The sequence below is a fragment of the Protopterus annectens genome, chromosome 4.part0 (assembly GCF_019279795.1).
Source record: "Protopterus annectens isolate FY-2018-M chromosome 4.part0, PAN1.0, whole genome shotgun sequence".
Taxonomy (NCBI): Eukaryota; Metazoa; Chordata; order Ceratodontiformes; family Protopteridae; genus Protopterus; species Protopterus annectens.
The window spans coordinates 1,795,097,728-1,795,117,543 of NC_056733.1; the positions used below are offsets into that span (position 1 = coordinate 1,795,097,728).

Below are 19,816 nucleotides of genomic sequence, written 5' to 3' on the forward strand. Positions count from 1 at the left end.
TTAAAGGAAGGCCTTGCTGCATGCGTCTCTACAAAAGGGCTGTTATTGTGTCCTTGAATAGAGGTGGCGCATCACTGGCACTAAAAATCTGTCAGAAATACTAGAAAAGGTGCGCACTTACAAGTCTTGTACTACATAGACAGTCCTAAGTTAATTTCAGAGATACATAGTGGTTTCAAACCAGCAGGTGTACAGACATGTCTTGCTGGACACCATTGATTTCAAACATGCTTTTCTAAATGACAGTAAAGTTTTTATGATACTTATTGATGTAGTTATTTCTTTATTTTTAAGAAGTTTCAGGGGTTTCTAATGTGGTTGATCACAGTACATTTCTAAATATTCTCCATGAGTTTAAATTATTTAGTGCCACCAGTTGGTTTGTTATTTGCTTAGAAGAAAGTAGGTACTCTGCAGTAAAGTAATAACGTCCACCTGCACTCACTGATACAAGGGGCTCCTTGGTTCTCAGTGTTGTAGGACTTTTGTTTTTCACAGCCTTTATCAATGATATGGGTAATCCTTGTAGAAGTAGCATACTACTATACCTATCAACTGTCCAGATTTTTGCCTCATATTTTTGGTCTATTCCAAAGTTGTGGTTTTCTGGCAAATCACTGAGGATCGCAGTCACTAAATAAAGACATGCATTTGAGTTTCAGACTTCATATCCTTCAGCAAATGCATGCGAACACAAAACCTGATTTTCTAACAGCTTTCTAAGTTTATAAGAGCAGTATTTAAAATCTGTCCATACTTTTGGGCCTTTGTGGTGGTGGTGCTGCGGTAGCATTGTCGCCTCACAGTAAGACGCTGTACGGTTCGATTCTCAGCTAGAGCGTCTTCTGCATGGCGACATGCATGAATGGGCGTACCTTCGTTGAAGGTTGTGCGTCAGGGCTGGTAACTCGGCTCGTAAAAATCAACTACCAATCACTAGCGGACCAGAGTTCCGCTGTGGCAACCCCTAACTGGGAAAAGCCGAAAGATACAAACAAACTTTTGGGCCTTTGTACCCCCATTATTTTAGGCTTTGTCTAAATTTGTTGTTCTAAGAGATTGAGAGGTACCATATGCATATAATGCAGCCATCCTGTTTGCTGATTTTTGGCGTCTTAAAAATAGTGCTTGTGGAAAACCAAGTTTAAATTTAATTAAATGATGCTACTTTGTGTATTTAATACTAAGCTGCAGTGTAGCTTCAACTTTGTGCATTCATGGCTTATGGCTTTAGAACTGCACTGTAATGCTGGAAATAGAGGCTGTGCCCTTTGTAAGCTAATGTTACACTGTAGTCGCTGCATTATCCAGTGCCGTTTCACAGGGCCGGTGTTAGCGTTTTGGGGGGCCCCAGCAAATGTCAAGTTGGGGACCCCCTAGGCTCTTCCAGTATAACTATCATCCTATCAATGCCACACCTCTTAAGAAACCTTTTAGTTTCTGCTGCAAACTTTTAGGAGTAGTACATACAGACAGACCTTAGCTACAAGGTGTTACATCACAACAGGCCTATATACCATACTTTGTTGACCTGTCTAACAAAGGGACACATAGTTACTGGAATTTAGTTGTAACAGTGATACATTACAACAACTATATGTGCAGGTCTGGACTTAAATGAAGTGATGACTAGGCCTACTGTTTCAACACCACCCCCCACACCTTCCAGTCCTCTCCTCTGATCCCCACCCCATTTTTGGGCTCTCCATACCATGCACATTACTTTTTTCTTCCTTTTCTCACATTTTGCCTTACTCTCAGCTTTTACAAGAAGCCATAACTTTCTACATGCTCTGAAGTGCATTTTAACATTTTCTTTCTTTTTACACAACCTTTTCATCCAGTAATGGCTTGAACAAAAATATTAAGGAAAGAAATTCACTGTTGTTGTTCAGCTTTAGTTTTCTTTGCATCCTTTCAGCACTCCTTTCCTGACGAAGACAGCACAGTAATAACCATTTAGGAAATAACTCAGTTAAGCTGGTTCCCCCAAAGCCACAGGCATTATATATGTGCCCTGGGATGCATTTTCTCAGCATTTTACTCCCTTGGTGGCCTAAACAAAAATCATGAAAAAGAAAAGACTTTCAGTCTTTATTTTTTTTCTTTCAAGGAAGACATAAGTTGTGCCCAAGGCTTAGTGTTCAAAGCTGACAAAATAGTAGCTCACAATAAACTAACAAGCCAGTTGTGGAAATGCATAGGTCATATCTGGGAATACTGAATCCTTCCCTAAGCCCCCCCACAAAAGACAGCCACTGCCTATACATCCCTCTGGTGTTAGGCTAGGATGAAAGTAGAGGTTTAAATTGCCTTAGTCATATATTTCAAGCGACTTCTGATATATGTATACATAGCATGGTTCCTCACCCCTAACCCTCAAAGTCAGCCCCATGTGTATGTGCCTGATGTGTGATTGTGAGAATGATTTCAGTAATATATTCTAATTTGTTGCTCTTAGACAGTACACCACCCCTACACAAGCTATAGTAACCTTCTTTTTACACCTCTGAGGTCTGTGAGAAAAGTAAGTAAACAATGACCACACTGTCCTCAGCTCAATCACAAGCTATAATGACTTCATGTGCACACCTCTAAGGATTGACCGTGATGAAAATTAAAGTTGTAATAACCACACAATCCCCAGGTCCCCAGCAGCTTTCTGTACACACAAATTTGAGCAGGGCTGGTTTTAGAATGGGTGTGGTTGAAACCAGAGGCTATTAGCTTTATCCTAAAAGGTTCATATCTCAGCATTGTTCAGGTTAAACAGCTCAGTCAGAAAATTGAAACATTTTTGTCCTCATTGTTTTTCAGCCAGCAATAGCTTTTGTGGGGGTTCCACAGAGTCAAGAGTGATTAAGGGAGCCCCCAGTATCCAGTTATACAATCTGCTGAGTGGGGGCCACTAGACTCCAAGAAGATCTAATTGTCTGAATGTTCTGTGATATATCTTGTGTCTTACTTTTGAAATATAATTACTTGTTGAGTACATTTTTTACTGATACCCAGAATAATAATTCTGTGTCATAGCATTATTAGGTGCATGCACAGACAAAAATCAGTGATATTTTTTATGCGCACGCACACACACACACACACACACACACACACACACACACACACACACACACACACACACACACCAAGCATAAGCCATAGCAGTCCTTCTTTTGTAGTTATTTCAGCAAATACCAATATATTGTGCAACACTGGTACTGCCACACCAGATCAGTGACTGCTGTTTAGCAGTTGTCAAGTAGCAGCAAGGGTAAGTCACTTATTTACCTCATTGGGCAGTAATACATACCTAGTAAAGTCAGAAATGAATGTAGCCCAAGTCAAAAGAATAAAGTCAGCACAACAGGACCCGAAAAGCAACAATTAAGTACAATGCTGTAAATCCCTTTGCGTGGCCAATACCAACACAAACGCAGCTTATTCAAAAGCTTTTATTAGATCTCCAAATTAAAACCAAGCGCTTTCTCCCAGTCACTACCGGGCTTTCTCAAGGTAAAACAATTTGGTAACTCATGCCATTTCATTTATACTCTAGACAAGGTCACATGTCTCAGTTAATTAATGCCTATTGATATTTTAAAGTAAAATACAAAGAAATGTAAAATATAAAATTGTAAAATGCAAAAATGTAAAGTTTTATATAAAGTTTTGTATAAAACAATCTTATATCAAACAATAAAGCAGCACTATTGTGTTAGTTAACCATATTCTCAGGACAAGTAAACATACCCCAATAAAACCCCAAACTTCCTCCTGTTTTTCTTTTATCGTTTACTTTTAAAGCCTTGTCATTAAGGTCCTAGTACAACCCAAGCAGAACCCTGTAAGACAAATAATTTCCTCCTTTACAGTCTAGCTTGTCTCATTTTAAAACACTATTAATGTTGATGTTCTCATTCATACGGAAACCTACTAGCATCCAATTTAAGTTGCCAAAGTAGTTCATGGTATTCTAGTTTTGTTTCCCAGTTGCCACCTCTAACTTCAGGGGCAACTTGCTCAAGGACAATAAACCTTAAACACATATTTTCACATGTCAACAGATGTTTGTAAAAAGCATTGCTTTCCTTGTGGTTACTGATGTTGTTCAGGTGTTCATACACCCTTCTTCTTAAAACCCGCTCTGTTTTTCCAACATAAAACCCTTTACATTCTTCACAAAACCCTAGATAAATCACACCTTTCACCCCACAATTATAATGTTTTTGGGGTCTGTAATAAAATTTCCTAGAAGGCAAATATAAAGTCCCCCCATTTAACATGGCATAACATTGTCTACAGTTCCCACAAGGAAAAGTTCCCAGTTTCTTCGTGGTGTTATCATATTTAATGTCTTGTTTAGCCTCCAGTAATTCCTTAAGGTTTTTGTTCCTCTTTCTAATAAAATGAGGGCAAGGTATGGTATAAGGCTTTGTGTCATCATGTGAAATGAGTACAGGCCAGTACCTTTGAATAACCTCTTCAAATTCATCCGAATTAACTGCATAAGTGTAAATAAAACTGTTTCTAAGGTTAGAACTGTCTTTTGTTGTTTTTGGATGACCCATGCTCGAAGCAGTTCCTAACAAGGGTGGGTATAATCTATCCCTCCCCTTACTAACTTCGTGTACATAATTACAGCTTCCCCCCTACTTACTCAAACTCATTTCTGCACTTTCAAAGTAATCACCCTTACAGCCAAGAGAAAGGCATAGTAAAAGGGCAGTTAATAAGGGGATCAAGGATGTCTAGTACTTTGGAGGCCTCTTGTGAAGAGATTGAGATTTTAAAAGGCTTTTTTCTTGAAAAGGGTTACCCAACATACCTTATAAATAAAATGAGCCAAGAAGTTAGTAAGGGGAGGGATAGATTATACCCAACCTTGTTAGGAACTGCTTCGAGCATGGTTCATCCAAAAACAACAAAAGACAGTTCTAACCTTAGAAACAGTTTTATTTACACTTATGCAGTTAATTTGGATGAATTTGAAGAGGTTATTCAAAGGTACTGGCCTGTGCTCACTTCACATGATGACACAAAGCCTTATACCACACTTTGCCCTCATTTTATTAGAAAGAGGAACAAAAACCTTAAAGAATTACTGGAGGCTAAACAAGACATTAAATATGATAACACCAAGAAGAAACTGGGAACTTTTCCTTGTGGGAACTGTAGACAATGTTATGCCATGTTAAATGGGGGGACTTTATATTTGCCTTCTAGGAAATTTTATTACAGACCCCAAAAACATTATAATTGTGGGGTGAAAGGTGTGGTTTATCTAGGGTTTTGTGAAGAATGTAAAGGGTTTTATGTTGGAAAAACAGAGCGGGTTTTAAGAAGAAGGGTGTATGAACACCTGAACGACATCAGTAACCACAAGGAAAGCAATGCTTTTACAAACATCTGTTGACATGTGAAAATATGCTTAAGGTTTATTGTCTTGAGCAAGTTGCCCTGAAGTTAGAGGTGGCAACTGGGAAACAACTAGAATACCGTGAACTACTTTGGCAACTTAAATTGGATGCTAGTAGGTTTCCGGTATGAATGAGAACATCAACATTAATAGTGTTTTAAAATGAGACAAGCTAGACTGTAAAGGAGAAAATTATTTGTCTTACAGGGTTCTGCTTGGTTGTACTTGGACTTTAATGACAAGGCTTTAAAAGTAAAAGCATAAAAGAAAAACAGGATGAAGTTTGGGGTTTTATTGGGGTATGTTTACTTGTCCTGAGAATATGGTTAACTAACACAATAGTGCTGCTTTATTGTTTGGATATAAGATTGTTTTATACAAAACTTTATATAAAACTTTACATTTTTACAATTTTATATTTTTACATTTCTTTGTATTTTACTTTAAAATATCAATAGGCATTAATTAACTGAGACATGTGACCTTGTCTAGAGTATAAATGAAATGGCATGAGTTACCAAATTGTTTTACCTTGAGAAAGCCCGGTAGTGACTGGGAGAAAGCGCTTGGTTTTAATTTGGAGATCTAATAAAAGCTTTTGAATAAGCTGCGTTTGTGTTGGTATTGGCCACGCAAAGGGATTTACAGCATTGTACTTAATTGTTGCTTTTCGGGTCCTGTTGTGCTGACAGTAATACATACCTGTCACTCTCCCTGATTTCACAGGCCTTCCCTGATTTTGTTCATACATTCGCTTTCTCCTTTGAAAAAAGTTTGATTTGCTGGTAAATCATTCAGGATTACAGTCAATCAATCCAGACATCCGAGTTTTATACCTGTTGTCCAAAAATACGTGTTGATGCAAAAGGTATTATTCTACCAACTTTTTAAGTGCATTAGAGTAATATTTAAAATGTAGCCCTGATTCTGAGCTTTTATTCTATTATTTTTGGGATTGCACTGAATTCTTAAGCAAAGGAATTGAGAGTTATACTATCTGGTGTTATGTTTGTATTTATAAAACTCCCTGAAAGAGAAAACCATCCCTGATGATCAGAAGTATCATCTCTTAAAATCCAAAATTTGCACAGAGATAAGTCACTCTGGGATGCTGATCTCTCTAGTGCTTACCTTGCTCCTGTTCATTATCAACTTCATCTTAACAGGGTCATTATCACAGCCCTGTTCAAGTTAAAGAGGATAAATAGTAAATTAATAAATGTTTTCTTCCTCTTTTTCCCCCAACTTGCAGCAGCATTTTTGAGGCCCCCACACTGTCAAGGATGATTAAGGGGGCCTCCTGCAGCCACGGGTATAGCAAGTGGAGAAAATGTCCAACAGCAGGATTTAATTAAGCCAGGGGCACTATGTCAGTGGTAAAATATTTAATAGAATTCTGATGCCTGTTACTTGACAAAAAAAAAAGTTTCTACAACCAGAAATATCTTTGAATTTTAAAGGAGGTATAAATAAGAGTTATTATCCATGCCGTTTATTAAGTATAGAAGAATGCTGTACTAGCTTTTGTTGGTTTGACAGACATGTAACAAAATATCAGGATAAGATAACTTGCTGTGGTTGGGGGCCCCCGGGGAACAGGGGGTCCCCAGCGACCACAGGGTTTGCTGGTGCCTAAAGCCGGCAATGCTGTTACTAAAATTTCTCCTCTTTTTCAGTAGTTCAGGAATTTGGGTAGTAGTTTCCATTAAATTGATAGGAGGCACTGCTCATAATCAGCTTAGGTCTGAATTCCATGTTAATTTCATCTTGAACAAGGTAAACAAAACAAAGGATTCTTTACAAAGTTAAACCATTCCTTCTTCCCAGTGATGACTGCTTATTGCAGCATTGTACTTAACTTTCTTTGCTCTTTCCACTAAGCACACCTGCTCATTGATCTACAGTCACCCCAAGTTTTGAATTATGATACAGCAGAATTTCTTTGCTGCAGCTCTTCAGAGAAAGTACATGTTTGTCATTCCCTGTGTAGCCTAAACTACCTTTAAACATTTACTGTTCTGTATCCAGCTGACTTTGGCCAGTAGATTAGAGTATAGATCCAAGTTTAGATCCAGGTGTCCTGTACTGGCAACATACTAACCTAATATAAGCCTAAACAGGTGCTCTAATCCTCTACAGATGGGTATGGAGATGCAGGTTATCTTAACCTCAGTGAGCAGTCTAAATTAGTGATGTATTTGTAAATACTACTTGTTATACCAATTACAATGGTTAGTCCATTTATTTTATTTAATTTAATTTAATTTTTATTTGTTAAGATAGAAAGCTGATTCAGGTGGGCTGTTTTCAGGTTCCACCTCTCAACTGTACAGATTTTCGCAGAATGTCCAGATTTTTGGCCCATATTTTTGGCCTGTTCCTCTTTTTTCCTGGCAAATCATTGGAATGATCTCTGGATTGAAGTCACTAAATAATGGCATACATTTGAGTTTCAGACTTCAAATCCTTCAGAAAATGTATATTAAAACACATCCTGTTACTCTAGCAACTTTCTAAGTTTATAAGAGCAATATTTAAAATATGTCCCTATTTGTACCCCCATTTTGTCAAGCTTTGTCCAGATTTTTTGCATTAACAGGTTGAGAGGTAGTACAACAGGAAGAAAAAAACAGTAGTACAATATGTATAAGTGAGGTTAGAGATCCAAAATTAAGTAAAACTGCATGTCATTTTAAATATGTAACTTGAGAGAAAATTACAATAGTTCTATAGTGTTAATTTAAAAAAATGGTGTGATTATACATTATTTACAATATTAATAGTCATTTTGAATAAAGGTGGTGTAAGTGAAGGTATGAAAAGCAAGAGTTTGGACTGGACAAGTTTTCTGAAGTATAAATACCTTGGTATATGACTGCAAAAGTGTAAATATTCAGGAGCGGCTCGTGCAATAGGACTGCAGTCCCCCCACCCGTAAAAATGAATAAAAGAAATTAAAAAATAAAATTAAAAAAATAAAACAATTTCACGGACTCTGTGCATGGTTCCTGACTGCTGTGTTAGGCAGACCAGAACTCCATGCACGCATGCGTGCTCATTCCTGAGCTCCAGACTGCTCTCTTAGGCAGTCCAGACAGGGAAGGCAGGAAACTCCACCCTTCCAGCCCAGAGGTCTGTGCAGTGACAACTGCACAGACCGTAAGGTCACCGGACTGCATCGCCTGCAGGCAGGAGGCTCCAGCCTCCTCACGTTTCGCTAGGCAGGATGCTCCAGCCATCTCGTGGGAGACCCATGCACTGGCCGTTACAGAGAGGAGGATTTAGCTGGTGCTCTCACGGGCCGTTACAGACAGGAGGATTTAGCTGGGCTCGGCTGTTACAGAATTTAGCTGCAGAGTGGATTGGCCGGTAGAAGCCTTAACAGCAAGATCGCCACCATTATGGAGGACAGGTAGGATGTGTGTGTGCCCGTTACAGAACTTAGCTGGGCTGCAGAGTGGATCGGCCAGTAGAAGCCTTAACAGCAGGATCGCCATTATTATGGAAGACAAGTTGTGTGTGTGTGTGTGTGTGTGTGTGTGTGTGTGTGTGTGTGTGTGTGTGTGTGTGTGTGTGTGTGTGTGTGTCTGTGTGTCTGTGTGTAAAATGCCCCAGGTGCTACATGGTGGAGGGTAGAGAATAAGGCTTGAACCCTGTACCTTGGGCCCAGGTGGCAAGAGACTGAATTCCCTACCCACCACCATTTGTAAAAATGTTGCAGATTTTTCCCTCATACTTGTTCTATTCCTCATAAAATCTGTGGTTTCTGTATTTTTGTGTCCTTGCAAAGCCAGTAGTTCACTGGTGCACTGGTAGCATTGTTGTCTGACAGCTACAGGTTTTCTGGTTTGATTCTTGGCTGGGGTGCCTTACCTTCTGTGTGGAGTCTGTATGCCCTCCCTGTGTTTGTTTCCTCTAGTGTCCTCCCATCCCCATAAAACATGTGTCTGTCTGGAGTGTTTCTCCCTGGGCCTCTGCTAAAAATTAGCTTTTGTTCCAAGTCCGACTTTCCTGGTTAACAAATGTTAAAAATGACACGCATTTGAATATCAGACTTCATATTCTTCAGAAAGTGCATGATGACACAAAAGCTTTTATTCTAGCAATTTTTCTAAGTGTATAAGATGGATATTTGAAATTTGTCCCTATTTTTGGGACTGTATTCCCCCATTATTGGCTTCATCCAGGTTTTTTGTGCTAAGGTTGAGAGCTATGGTAAGAACTGAATTCACTGAATATGTTTGGGGGCTATATTCCCCCATTACTGGCTTTGTCAGGGTATTTTTTGCTAAGAGGTTGAGAGCTATAGTGAGAACTGAATTCACTGAATGTTTGGGGGCTGTATTCTCCCATTATTAGCTTTGTTCAAGTGTTTTGTGCTAAGAGGTTGACAGCTGTGCTATGGCGAGAACTAAATTCACTAAATGGTAGCCATTTAAGTTTCCATCTTCCTCTTTCACAAAACAGCTGATTTGGCATAGTGGTATGTTGCTCTGACTGTTTTGCACAGGGTCCTGGGTTTAAGGCTTGTCAGTGAAATGTATGGTGGTAACACATCATTTTATTTTAGCAACTTTCCAACATTATACAAGCAATGTTTAAAATGTGTCCCTGGTTTTTGGGCTTTTGTCCCCCCCCCAATAAACTTTGGCTTTTTCCAGATTTCTTTGTGCTGCAAAGTTCAGAGATACAGCTGAGTGAGTAGATTTTACAAGGAGCTGAGAGCTTCAGGGGAGCAAAAGTTTAGTGTGCTTATGCTGAGTCTGCTTGCATTGTTAATAGCACAACAGGTAGTATACTTGCTTTTGATGCAGAAGGCTGTGGGTTCTACTCCTGAAGTAGATAGATGCATTGCTGATACCGTACTGTGTTGCAAAAGGGTTGGATGCCGCACTCCTTTTTGGCGAAGATACCTAGCAACTATGAACCTGTTATCAGTTTGCCATCCATTCCCTATTGCAATATTGCTAGCTTATCATTTTTTAGTGTAAGATAGGCAATTTATTCCTCAAGGGTAACAGGCACTTTATTTGTAGATAAAACAATGAAATACAAAGTTGTTTGCTAGCAGCAACCTCTTCATTAGTTACAGATCTCTTTAATGTGGAATTATTTAGATGACTTTTACTTCTTCAGAAATTGTGCACATGTACTGATACTGGTCGACTGTAGAAGTTTGAGTAGACTTTTATGATGGAAATGTTCTGAATTGGGCAGTTTTGTCATTACTGGTGCATGCATTTTGTTTCATTGTTTACTGGAAAAATTTCAAAACAATAAATTTAAAACGCCCTCTAAAACTGTACTGTATTGTACAAGGAATATTTAATACAGTCAGGAAGGTGTATGAAAGAGCATGTGTATGTTTCATGTGCAAGGGGCCTGTGATTTGAAAACAGCCCAAACCCAAAGTTAATCTGCCACTGGCAAAATGCATTTTCTTTGAATGTGGGTTTCAATGCTGTTTCAGTGAATGTGAGTTTTCAAGGGCAGAGAAGTTTTAATGCTAAGTCTGTTCTCATTGTGAGACTGCATTGCTTTGTTTAGCAGATATGATATCTATTAGTGTTTGAGCTGTAAAATGCAAAATAAAACTTTCAAATGAAGTCCAAATCATTGTAGAAGTAAAACAGTATGCACATTAGTGTTTATGGTAAATGGGGTGAAATAGCCAAGTAATGGTTCATTGGAATGGCTGTAGGGGGGAAGCTCCATTCGACCATGATTTTGTGAGGGGGGGGGCAGCAAACTCAGACAGCCCCGGCTGAAGTATACCTCTCAACTGTCCAGATTTTTGCAGAATGAATAGATTTTTGCTTCTTATTTTTGGTTTGTTCCTCATAAAATTTGTGGTTTTCTGTCAAATCATTTAGGAATGAAGTCACTAAATAATGACAGACACTGAGTTTCAGACTTCATAACTTTCAGAAAAATGCATGCTAAAGCAAGTCCTGTTATTCGATCAACTGTCTCAGTTTATACAAGAGCAATTTTTAGTACTGTTTATATGTCCCCCCCCCATATATTTGGCCTTGTCCAGATTTCCTGCATTAACAGGTTGAGAGGTACATGCAAATAAATTGCTTTATAGAATTAGGCATATCCAAACCTTTCAAATGTCCCCGATTTTGGCTCAAAATGTTGCTCTTCCCCTAATAATCCCTTCGCAAAATGGCAATTTTGGAAGAAAACATGGAGGGTTTACAGTTGATAAATAACTGTGTAATAATCAGTTATAGATTACTTTTATTTCAGAAATGCATGTAGATTATTTTATTTTGTCAGCTGCTCAAGTTAGCAGTACTAATATTAAAAAGTGTCCCTTCTTTGACAGGTTCCCAGCTGTATTGTGTGGCTATTTTATATTTTTGAATCACATTTTTAGTCCATTTTTCATAAAAGTCTGTTTCTTTTTGGCAAAATAGTGGCAAATCATTAAAGACGGAAGTTAGAAAATAATGACAGACATTTCAGTTTCAGATTGCATACCCTTCAGAAAATTCATACTAATGCAAGACGTACTATTCTATTATCTTTCTAAGTTTATAAGAGCAATATTTAAAAATTGTCCTTATTTTTGGGCCTTTGTCCCACTTCTATGTATGGCTTTGTCCAGATTTCTTGCTCTGAGGTTGAGAGGTATGACAAATGTGTCAGGGCCATCGCAGTCAGCCAGAGACATTTCACATTGTGACATACTTGTTGCACACCACTCCCCCATGTAATGACTCTGGATGTGTCCAAGCAAGGCAAGGAGCAGTTATGCAGTGTAAGTGTGCAGAGTATCCCTCCATCCAAGGTAGACACAAGTACGACATTGGCTTTTCATCTGTCCTTGATTTTGCATATTGTTCTGGTTTCTGTCATATTTTTATACTGTTGATTAATGCTTATTATTATTCAGAAAGTGCCTGTTGCTCTGTGTTTAAGTAGCAGTGCTGTAGTGACCATCTGGTAAGCTTGTCTGAGATTGTAAGATGCAAGTAAGTTTTAATAAGCACACTGTTAAAGAATTGCCAACATTGAAAGCCTTTCTGTTGTTGCCATGCAGAGAATACTTACATAACTAGATAACATATAAGCCTTGGGTATTGAAATGCATATGACAGTATTTGTAATAAAGGACAGGATTACATTATTTTAAGAGCTCATTACAGGTTTACCTGCAAACTAAACAGAATGCCATTCTATCATGTGTGGTCCATATCCTGTGCAGTAATCCTTTAAGCAATGTATGTTGAGCTTGTTTCCTGTTTGCTTTTCATTTTTTACTTTGATCATGTTTTCCCCATGAAACAAGTAGATAGTTGTCGGGCAGCAGGTCTTTTTTGGATAAGAAACATTTTTACAAGTGGGGGTATCACAGAGATTGCTACTTTCAGCATGTTACTTGGTAGTTTAATAAAGCTGAATATAAATTATAATTAGAACTGGAGTACAAGGAGAAGTGGATTGAGTTGAGTGCTTCTTGTTTTTCTTGTACTTGATTTTGACTAGCATTCCAGTAATGTATTTAAAAAGTAATTTATTTTTTCATGCCTCACAACCTTTTTGTTTCCATCTAGATATTAGTTAAGCTGTCATGCAGCCAATGGATTGAAATATGTTTTTTCTTCTACACTTCATTTTGTCTTGATTGAACTCTCATAATGATGGTTTGGCACCCAGGGCAGTGTATTTAATTAAAGTTACAGTTTTTGTGGTTTTGAGCATAGCCCCGCCCCTTTATAGTTGGCCACACCCATTCCAATTGACCCCACCCATTCAGCTGTCTCCTGCAGCCCCCCTCTGATTTGAAGTCACCAGCTGCCACTGTAAATATTAGTAATACATTATAAATACTTATACATCTATGCTTTACTTGTAACTGTCTTGTCACATTGTGACCTGGCTTTGGCTGAAAAAGGCTTATATCTACCACCCTGACTAACAAGTATAATAAATGAGTAAATAATAAATAAAACAATGTAGACAAAATGTTTGTGTAGTCTTCCCTTAAGTCAAAGATCTATCTCAGAGGTATGCATCTATGTATGCATGGAAGGAGCATTACACCCCACACTGAATATGCATCTGTGTTGTAACTTAAAATATTTACAGTGTTGTTTGTATATGTGCTTAACCTAGTTAATCCAGTGTTAAATTTGGCAGTTCCGTTCGGCCCCCAACCCGGAGCACCACTGGTGGCAACGCACGGCTTTCGGAAACCATCCAGGTGCAACTAACCATAGGCAAAACTGCTCTACAAATTGTAGCATGCTACAGGCCCTCTCTCTCAACAGGAACCCCCCACAGCCAAAGGAAGTCACCCTGATCATTTATAGTAAAAAAAAATAGCAGTGCAAACTTCACCCTCTCTCCCCTAAGAGAGATAACTATCCCAGCCGAGTGATGGGACGGATGGTGTCCCCGGCTGTGTGCTACACAGCTAAAGGATACGCGGCTCAAGGAGCTGCGTCGGCACTGGTCCCCACCCCCACTCCCGGCGCCACGGACCCCTGAAATTGCCACCACTTAACGGGACTTGCAGACATTGGACCCGACCCAGTTTGGCTTTGTCAGGGAAGATCATGCCTTTGAACTTGGTCGAACTTCTTCAAACATTGACCTTGCAAAGGCTTACAACATACCCCCACTCGGGTGTATTAAAAAAACCAGCGAAATGTAGATGGGTTGCAAACTGGCTTAAGGACAGAACCCACAGGGTTAGAGTTGCTGGCGCTTGTGTCAGACTCCACGCTCACAAAAGTGGTGTCCCACAGGGCTCGATCCCTTGGCCCCTATTGTTTGGCATCTACTTCTCAGAAGTACAGGCCAGCATGGGAGGACTTTGGCTGACAAAGTTTGCAGGCGACTGCAAAACTGGGCATAGTGGAAAGTGCATTGGACACGGATATCCTTCAGAAGGGGACTCACGAAACAGTTGACAGTGGCCTTTCTTTGACTATCAGACCAATGATCGAGTACATGCCCCATTGGGATGTATCTCTCACCGACATCTATTCAGTCGCATACCCGGTGCTCAGAGGGTGTGTGTGCCTGATGATACAAGGCCACATCAAAACCTGAAAAACCACTAGAGCAAGCTTACTTAAACCCTTAGATACGGATATAAATAGGACGGTTGCTGGAGGGATAGATTTATCACCAGAGACTGCTATGCTGTGGAAATAAAATCCCGTCCATGTGAGGCAGAGCACCTGACTCTGTTGTATTTTTCATATAAGGGGTGGCGTAAGCCACAAAAAAATTTAGGCTAGGCTAATAAATTATGGGGCAGAATGTAAGATGTTTTATTATCATTTAATGTGCAGCTGCTATTGTTCTACAAGCAAGTAGGTATGAACTTTATCAGCTCAGCCAGAATTAGGTCCAGTTAGGCATCGCCAATCAACAGATGTAATAAAAAAGTGTGTATATAAATGTGTGTGTGTGTGTGTGTGTGTGTGTATATATATATATATATATATATATATATATATATATATTTATATATACACATTTAGACTGCAAATCATATTTTATATGTTGATACTATCTTATTACTGTTCATTGACTCAGCAAGAATGTCATATTTCCTTCTGTGTTTTTATAGCTCTTTTCTGAGGTAAAAACAGCTGAAGTGTTATTCAGAAGCTGTTTGTACTTACAAGGCAGTCCATGTGCATAGTGATACTGATCAGTTCAGAGATATTTCCTTTCTGTATTTTCTTGATTAAGATCAGGGGTACAACCTTCTGATGGAATGAAGCCTATTGTTAACTGCCTTGAAACTATGGTATTTAGCCTCCAAAGAAAGGCAATTTTTTATGTTTATGACAACTACAATAGTGGTAGACAATAAGCTTTACATTACATTGCATTTGCCTAATAGCACAAGGAGACAGTAAGTGTTGCTGTTATCCCCTTTTAAAGTGATTTGCCAGCACTCATATGTGCATCACAACATCTGGCAAGTTAAGTATCACAGTGTATTCTCCCTTTTATTGATGCTTACATTCTGGACCATATTTTAATAGTTATGCTAAGTTTGACTTCCAAATCTGACCAGCAGTAATGGTGGTTGGGTTTGTGGGGCCATTGCTTTGCCTGCATACCTGTTGTTGTATCTGGTTGTGATTGTGATACACTGATGCCTGATGCCTGATGCAGATCTCAGGCATTCAGAGTTTGAGTCATGCAGTACATTAGACTGAATGGAAGATCCATCCAGACTGTGAAGATAAAAATATTTTGGTTTAATGTTTTTATTGAATACCTCACACAGCTGTACATATTGGAAATAATTATTGGCATTATTAAAATTTTTTCTCATATAAATAAAGATAATTATAGTTGCACTTTCCTTTTTTTCCCAAGGAATGTACTTCTAACCAGTCCCAGGGAGGCTGGGGTTACTGGGGAAGCTGGGGCAAGTCTTTGTTAACAACAGCCAGTGCAACGGTTGCATCTGTAGGTAAGTCTTTTTGAGTCTAGCAGACATTTCATAATTTTGTGAGTATAAAGTTTTGCAGATGTTCTTCGTGTTTTACTGTTGCAGTCATCACACTTGGGTTATCCTGCCAGTGGTAGCCCTCAGTTGGCTGGAATACCAAAGGCTTACTATTTCTGCGTCGGTTGCTGTCGCTCCAGGACTGACGTCAGGTCATCAGTGGTATAAAAACAGGCAGCTGACGCCATTACATCAGTCTTTCTTGCCGAGGAGCCTGAAGCAGAAGCAGTTCGCATGAGTGCTGGTTTGCCGCTACCTGAATTTTCATTTCCGAAATTGAAGTTGAAGTCTTCTAAAGCTAAGTACCCCATTGGGTATCCTTTTTTCTTGCTCTAACCGATGTCAGAAAAAGTTAACAATTGTTTCGCCTGTGGAAAGCAAATACCACACCGAGATTTCCATTTTTACTGCGTCACCTGTTTAGGCCCAAACTACGACGTCCCTCGCTGTCGGTTTTGTGCTTTGTTCAACGTCAGAACTATACGTTGTTGGGCCCTTACCTTAGCAAAATGCTTTCGCTCTCGATCTCCGTATTCCAAAATGGCTTCGGTAAGCCATCTGACTACTGATTTTGTGAAAAAACGTAAGGATAAAGACAGAGACCGACCACACAGGTCCAAAACTGCCTACGATGCTTCCGTTAAGCTAGTCGCCAGTTCACCGGGACTCAGTGGGGGGCTTTCACAGCCCCTGATGCCAGCTTCTATGGATTCGCAGGTCACTACCGAGATCTGTTCAGAGTCCGGTTTGCCTCGAGACTCTTCTTTGACTACAGAACCTGCGGATGTCTCTACCTTGGATGGGTCCGGAGCCACTGTGCAGGTACTGGCTTCTAAGGAAGTTCTTTACACTACTGATATCTGACACAAACCGATGACTTCTTTTGCGTCTTCAGTTCTTTCTAAAACTACCAAGTTTCTAAGGCCCAGAGTACAAACTACACCTAAAAAAACGACAACCCAACCTCAAGCGCCTGCTTCCATGCCTCAATCTGAGATGCTTAAAATGGTGGAAAACCTCATCATGCTGATTAGGGGAAGCCAGCCTACCTCTGCTAAAAGGAAAAGAGACTTGTCCCCAGCAGCTTTATCTGACCAAGACTCCTACGAGACTGAGGTTTCTGATTATGAAGACATGCCGTTATCTGCTTATGAGGATTCAGATGCAGAGGAATCCATTCCTTCTTACATATTTCAGAAAAGGATGAAGTGTTAATGAAAAAGAAATTATTGTACAAAGAAACTATATATTTTAAAATTTAATACACTATCTCCAGCAGGTCTAAATAGTGAATGTAACTGGAGTGTGTTTCTTTAAAATGTATACATGATTATTTTAATTGATAGTTGACTAGATGATTGTTTATTTAATTGCGTTTAAGTGAATATATGTGTGTGTGTGTGTGTGTGTATGTATGTGTGTGTGTGTGTGTGTGTGTGTGTGTGTGTGTGTGTGTGTGTGTGTGTGTGTGTGTGAGTGTATATATATATATATATATATATATATATATATATGGTTCCTCACTCAATAAAAACGAACAACCAACACCGACTAATTACGAACCACATAAAACAAACCAACCGACCGAAAGTACAAAAACAACGAACCGCACACAACCCGACAACACGAAAACCGCCAGCCTCATACACTTCACTAAACCTCACATACACAACTACCTACACCCTACCCTAACCCCCCTACCCTAAGGTCCGTCACCCACCATACCACTTACCTGACCCCTGGCCCCTAACCCCCTAACTCACTTATCCCGCCCCCTACACACACACACACTACACTTACCTGACCCTGACCCTACTCCCCTAACCCTAACCCCTAACTTAAACCCACAATCACTAACACAATCACTACCTGACCTCCTAACCCTGACCCCCTCAACCCCCTAACTCACTTATCCGCCCCTAACCCCAACACAATCACTACCGCACACACTTACCTGACCCGGCCCCCTAACCTAACTCACTTACCCCACCCACCCCCACACTTACCACCCTAACGTCCGTCATACTTACACACCTTTCCCATACCATTCACCGCGGTCCCCCTTTTCCCAAACCGGGTCACAATCACTTTTCAGCACTTACCGCCGGTCTTCTGCTTGTCGATCTTCTAGGTCCCGTCGCGTCGGTCTTCTGCGCTGTCGATTCTTCTGGGGTCGCGATTTCCTGTCGATGTTCCGGTGGTCGTTGAAGTGAGGTAGAACCATATATATATATATATATATATATATATATATATATATATATATATATATATATATATATATATACACACGGTGTGGCATATTTTGTAACTCCAGGAAGGCTGTACCGAGGCTCCAGAGTGTTATTCAGTGTGAATAAACTATTTAATTTAATATTGGGCCATTTTTTTGCTGGCTTTGTAGTCTGGTGTGTTTCAGCAGTTGTTTGGTGTTTTTGTATTAGGTGGGAATCCATTCCTTCTGCCTCTCCTCCAGAGGATTTTTCTTTTGGTGAAACCCTACAAACTTTGAGAGAGCATTTCCATTGGGAATACCAGGATTATCCTCAGTCCAAAAAGAGACTCAGGGAATTTTTAGATTTACCACAGCACAGAGCCTTAGCTATTCCTCCTGTTCTGGATGTTGTGGATGATGTTTTTATGGAATCCAGTCTAACTCCTGATACTCTACCTCCTGCTCCCAGGAAACATGACAGGTACTACAGAGTCCCTGACTCACACAAATTTCATTTAAAATATCCTACTACTGACACAGAGGTCATCTCCCAAGGACCTAAAGGAGTAAAAGCAGCCACAGCTAAGAATCCCACCGCTTCAGACAGGGATTCCCAAGCTTTAGACAGATGGGGTAAAAAAGTATACACACCTGCAACTCTTGCCATTTGAGCTTTAAATTGTCAGTTCCACATGCTGAAATACTAGCAGCATACTATGGAACTTATTAAACAGAAGTTATCTACCTTCCCTGACTGTGCAGAAAATAAAGAATTACAGGAGCTTATGCAGTCTGCAAGCCAAGTTAGTAAGCATTCCCTGCAGTGTGGTTTTGATGCCCTAGAAACATCCTGCAGGGCAGCAGTCACAGGTTCTGTACTTAGAAGGCATGCTTGGCTTAAGGAACAAACCTTGCCAGACCATGTCAAATCAAAATTATTGGACGCACCACTGAACAAAGACAATCTGTTTGGCACCAAAGCAGAAGAGGTTTTAAAAAAGATGGAAGAAAAAGCCAAGTCTATGCAGACAGTTAAAGACGTTTTGCAAGTCCAGCCTCCTAGATTCAGTAGGCATTGCCCTCAAAATATTAGTCCTTTCCAGCCCCCCCAAAGCCACCTCAGACTAGACCTAGGGGAAGCAGACCCCCCCAGACAGCAGTCACAGGGTATGCAGAGATCTAAGCAATGGAGTACCTCCACGTCTAAAACAGGGAGTGCTAAGCCACCCCTTTATGGAAAGAATTCACAATGACTTCTCAACTCCACCCCTCACCTCTGCCCATCTGCTTGTGCCCCTAAGAGGAAAACTTGCCTCCCATGCAAAAAACTGGGCCTCCATCACCAACGATCGATGGGTCCTCAACATAGTGTCCCCAGGGGTACAAATTTTATTTCCACATGCTGCCAACCCCAAAATGGTTCCCAGATCTTCCTTCAAACCAATGGGCAGAGGCACAAAACCAAGTTCATTCCCTGCTCTCCATGAGGGCAATTCAGCCTGTTCCTGCAGAACAGATAGGCCAAGGTTTCTATTCCAGACTTTTCCTGGTACCCAGAAAAGAGGGCACCTGGCGCCCAATCTTAGATCTATCCATTCTAAACACCTTCCTGGTGGTACCAAAATTCAAAATGCTCACCATACAGCAGCTTTACTCTATGCTGTCCAAAGATGCCTGGTTTGCCACCCTAGAC

The 19,816-nt window shown here is 40.0% G+C and overlaps 1 protein-coding gene across 1 annotated transcript in view; it reads left to right on the forward strand.

Annotated features, from left to right (window-relative positions):
- Positions 1-19,816, forward strand: part of FAM114A2 (family with sequence similarity 114 member A2) — a 1,115,082-nt gene that overhangs the window by 298,353 nt on the left and 796,913 nt on the right. Inside the window, exon 3 of the mRNA XM_044069930.1 lies at positions 15,776-15,872. Within this exon, the coding sequence (XP_043925865.1) occupies positions 15,776-15,872 (97 nt within the window). The remainder of the gene's footprint in view (positions 1-15,775; positions 15,873-19,816) is intronic.